The sequence below is a fragment of the Limulus polyphemus genome, unplaced genomic scaffold (genome assembly GCF_000517525.1).
Source record: "Limulus polyphemus unplaced genomic scaffold, Limulus_polyphemus-2.1.2 Scaffold3131, whole genome shotgun sequence".
NCBI classification, from domain to species: Eukaryota; Metazoa; Arthropoda; class Merostomata; order Xiphosura; family Limulidae; genus Limulus; species Limulus polyphemus.
The window spans coordinates 69,892-74,805 of NW_013668741.1; the positions used below are offsets into that span (position 1 = coordinate 69,892).

The window sequence follows — 4,914 nt, forward strand, 5'->3', positions numbered from 1 at the left end:
TATAGGAAAACAATAATCCCATAATTTATAATTCTTAGTCTGCAAGTAAAAACCTAGCTACAATTAAAAGCTTGGAAAGATATTCTTGAGGTACAATCTATCATGTTTATTTCATCGCGATTCGCTATAATTTTCTTTAAAATAATATACTTGGTATATTCGAAGAAAAAATTTTATATATATAAAATACAGTAATTTTTTTTTAACTTTCGAAACGAAATCTTTTCATTTAGTACTAAAAGTGTCCAGACTTAACAAGATAAGTTTCCATTTTGAATGTCATAGCTTTGCACGAGATTAATTGCTATACAAAGTATTCTATTTCGAATTGTCCAGATTGGAACGTTCATTCTTTTCTGTTATAACATAGCGCTCTTTACGAATTAACACGCTACAGTTATTTTGTTTAACATCTGTATTTTTATTTATAAAACAGAGTGAACTAGTAACTAATACGCTACCATTCTCCTGCTTCATACGAGTACTCTTTTTTATTGTAAAACAATGTGTCCTAGCAATTAATACACTACCATTTGCCTGTTTAACTAGGGTATCCCCTTTATTATAAAACAGCGTGTTATAGCAAGTGACTGATACGCTACCACTCTTCTGTTTAACATGGATAATTTATCATAAAACATAATGCCATAGCCACTAATAAACTACCATTCGCCTGTTTAACATGTGTATCTTTTTTATTATAAAACAACGTGTCCTAGCAACTATTACACTACTATTATTCTATACAACGTGGTTATATTTGTATTAAAAAACAGCGAAGCAGAAGAAAGTCTGATTAAGATTATTTTTCCTGGGATAACAGCGCTATGCAAGAAAATTGTTTTCAAGATAATCCCGGCTCGATTGATAAACTATATGGTTCTATACATGTCAAATATCTTTGGTATCACGTTTCCATATTTCAAACTGTTTTTAGTATTTACATAACAAAAATAAAGTTTCTACCTTGTTAAGTCAAATGTATAGATAAACTTCTACTATTGGCATGCATTCCTATTCATAAATTCATCCTTTTTTCTCGGTTTTTGATTGATTTGCTTGCTTCTATCTCAAAGTCAAACAACAGGTTATTTATCTGAGCTCTGTCCACAGCGAGGAGTCGAACCTAGATTGTTTCTGATTGACTCACTTGGCTGTAACTTGGAGTGCCCCAAAAATAAGAGTCATGATCTTAAAATTCTTGCAAAGTTTTACTCTTTTATGTCAGCTTGATAAAATGTTAATAGCCAAGTCTGGGATACCTTTTAGTACAAAATCATTAACGCCTGTAAAAGAGTAAAACTAATAAAAATGTCGATAGATTTATATTCATAAGGAATGTTATCGTATATACTATATTTTCGAATTCTGGTCTTTCAAATGGAACATTATTTCAAATTTTCTTGTTCTCGGAAATACAAAGTAATAGCTCTGCGCTTCAACTTACCTTGTAATAAAATGCATATAAAGAAATGCCACAAATTGTCCAAAACTCCAGAAGTCTTCTCTTCAAACGGTTGTTTCTTTTTAATTATATCGAAAATCCAGCTGACGAACGAAAGACTGAACATACTGATTAATAACGCTAGCCACACCTACAGAAACAGACACGTGTTATTAAAGCATTGTTCTCCTAGGAAAAAGGGCACGTCTTATTAAAGTATTGTTCTCCTAGGGAAACGGGCATGTCTTATTTAAGTATTGTTCCCCTAAAGAAACAGACACGTGTTATTAAAGCATTGTTCCCCTAGGGAAACGGGCACGTCTTATTAAAGTATTGTTCTCCTAGGGAAACGGGCATGTCTTATTTAAGTATTGTTCCCCTAAAGAAACAGACACGTCTTATTAAGGCGTTGTTTGCCTAAAAAAACAACAGACACGTCTTTTTAAGCAATGTTGAATCCAGACCTTTCCAGTTGGGGGATGTGAAGCTGGGGGGATTAATCAATATTCAAATTTGATGAAATGGAAAACATTGTACTTTAATTAAAAAAGACAAAATAGTTAAAATACTAGTGGGGGTTAGCACTGAGGGGGATTCTCCCTGTAATTCCCTGAATTCAGCACTATTTTTAAGCCTTTCTTCGCCTACAGAAAAAGATAGTCTTTTTTAAATCTTTGTTCACATAGAGAAGCATACGTGTTTGTTTAAGGCATTATTCATACAGAGAAACAGAAACGTTTTTTAATGCACTGTTTACCTAGAGAAACAGATATGTCTTTTTAAAAGCATTGTTTACCTAGAGAAACAGACATGTCTATTGAAGTATTTCTACTCCTAGAGAAACGGGCACATCTTTTTAAGGTATTGTTCATCGAGAGAAACAGACTCGTTTTTTAAGGGTTTGTTCACTTAAAGAAACACACACACAGACGAGTGTTTTTAAGGCATTGTTCAATTAGACAAACAGGCACGTCTTTTTAGGGCTTTCTTCACTTAAAGAAACAGACACGTCTTATTTTAAAATTTTATTCACCTACAGCAGAAAAAGTTTGTTTGTTTGTTTTCGAATTTCGCGCAAAGCTATACAGGGGCTATCTGTGCCAGCCGTCCCTAATTTAGCAGTGAAACGTATTTTTTTTTCTTTGTTTTTAAGGCTTTAGGAAAAGTAAATCTAATCAGAGTAAAATTTTTTTTTTTTTTGCTTATAAATGACAGTTGTTCCCAAACTGGGGTCCTCAAGATGATGTGAAGAGGGCCTCAATCAGTACGTATAAATATTCCCTTACATTGGACATAGAACAGGTAATTGATGATTTTCATGGTGTAATGTCTTATTCCATTCTTTTTAAGTTAGTTTAATTAATATTGTTGTTTATAAGATTTTACATAATTATATTATATATTACTGGCTGGAATAATCGTCCGTTGAACGGCTGAAATAAAAACACGTTTCTAACAAAGGATAGGAAATTGTGCTTCTGTTTTTTTGTTCTTAACACAATAAACACTAAAAATGCAATAAAAATACATAAAGATAGCAATACTGAAAAGAAAGATATACTTTTTCAAGAATTCCATCAACATGAAATTAGATGACCTTCATCATGTCGTCCTGTATCATTGTGTCAAGTTGGGTCCTAATTGATACGCAACAAATTGACGTATTGACGTTTATTTATATAGAAGATGGAGGAGGGGGTCCAACCTCAACCCTCTTCATGACCTTTCTCATGTATTTATTACTGTGTCAATTTTGGTGCTGATTGGTCAAGAAATGTGGAATATATAAGGAAAGATAGATGAAAGGTGCGAACAAACAGATACAAATTTATCTATTAGATTAAGCTCACGAGGACTAATTTTGTACTGTTACTTTAATATATGGATTTAGAACTAACTTAAGTCTCCTAAGTTAACTGAACCTGTTGAGATATTATTTGGTTAATTACGGCTAAAAATACCATTAAACAACGAGATTGTTTAACTGATGACTCATTCTGTTCTAATCATTGAAGGTTTTGGTTTGTTTGTTTTTTGTATTAGTTATGAGATTAGGTACTTGTACACTTACTTCCCAATTTAAGGATAAAAACAAACCGAAAGCATTGTTCTCCTCAGTTGGACTAGCAACCAATAAGGCTTGAGGATCAACCATTAAAGGTCTTGTGAAGTCGGCCACTTCAAGTCTTTCGAAATTAGCTGAGACTGGTGTCAAAAGGAATTCGGCTTCCTAAATAGAAAGGTAAAAATTAGAAGAATATCAATAGTATTAATTATTCTGAAAAATTAAGCTACACGTAATTATTTAGCAAACCAACGGACCATGAACCTCAAATTGATAATTAAAAAAGGGGGTTTGTATGACCATTCTTTTATATATAAGTTAAATATGAAACTAACATAGTTTGTTTCTTGTTCATTGAGTACTTCAACATGAACTGCATTTTATACACATATGATGCAAATAGCTGAGTCAGAAACTCCTATATACGGTTCAGGTATAGTTGTTCCTAATTATTAAATGATAAATTAGAGGGAAGGCAGCCAATGAAAAGCACCCAGCGCCAACTATTCCATCAAGCAAAGAGTAGCCTAACAGTTGGTAGTGAATGCTGTTGTCCAGCTGCCTTCATTTCTGGTCTCTCAGTTCAAAATTAGGGACGGCTAAGCTCAGATAGCCATTGCGTATCTTTGCGCGAAAATTTCAAACTTCAACAAGGTGTTGTGAGCTATATTTTTAATGTTTGATTTCGGATGCCAGTTAGAGGGCGCTTGACGTTAAGACAAGTAAGTTTGTGGGAGTAGACGAAGTAACGTTTTTGATGATGGCACAATAATCTAATAACTTTGTCATCTAATAACAAAGCTAAATTATCAACATGAAAAACAGTGTTTTGCTTTCAGTAAATAGTGAATGAGTATCGAGTCGGTAAAGTGTCAGTCAGTTAGTTTAGTTCAGTCAAGTATTTAAGACAGCGTTGTTTAACGCATGTATTCAGTTCCGTGAACCGATTAACCGTGAAATTGTACCAGTAAGTTTATTCTTTAGTGTTAGTCTTAGTACAAAAGCAAGGTAATTCCGTTTGAAGGTCATTCGTAAGCATAGGCCTACACGTTACAACAGAGTACAAGTTTGTACTGTTGTAGAAATGATAGAGAAGAAATAAACTACCGTATTTTTCGGAATATAAGACGCACCCTTATTTTGAAGACAAAGTTTTGGGGGAAAAAATTTTTAAAGTATCAAATTGAATTTTTGTTCAATAAAAATCTTTCAAATGCGACTGTAGCTTTAGTATATATTGTTCTAAAGACAAAAGAGCTCATCTGAATCCAAGGCAAGCACTCAAAAACGATTTTTTATTTGTTAAAGTTAGGCATGAAACGGCCTTATTCTGCTTTACATTAAACAGGTATCGTCGTGTATTTACAAGCTTTTTTACTCTCATCCATTACTATATTTTTTTTTT

The 4,914-nt window shown here is 33.0% G+C and overlaps 1 protein-coding gene across 1 annotated transcript in view; it reads right to left on the reverse strand.

The window, feature by feature from the left end:
* The window catches only part of LOC111088104 (ionotropic receptor 25a-like), a 25,489-nt gene that overhangs the window by 8,840 nt on the left and 11,735 nt on the right, over positions 1-4,914 (reverse strand). The window contains exons 5-6 of the mRNA XM_022397083.1: positions 3,516-3,674; positions 1,448-1,595 (exon numbers count right to left, since the gene is read on the reverse strand). Coding sequence (XP_022252791.1) covers positions 1,448-1,595; positions 3,516-3,674 — 307 coding nt within the window. The remainder of the gene's footprint in view (positions 1-1,447; positions 1,596-3,515; positions 3,675-4,914) is intronic.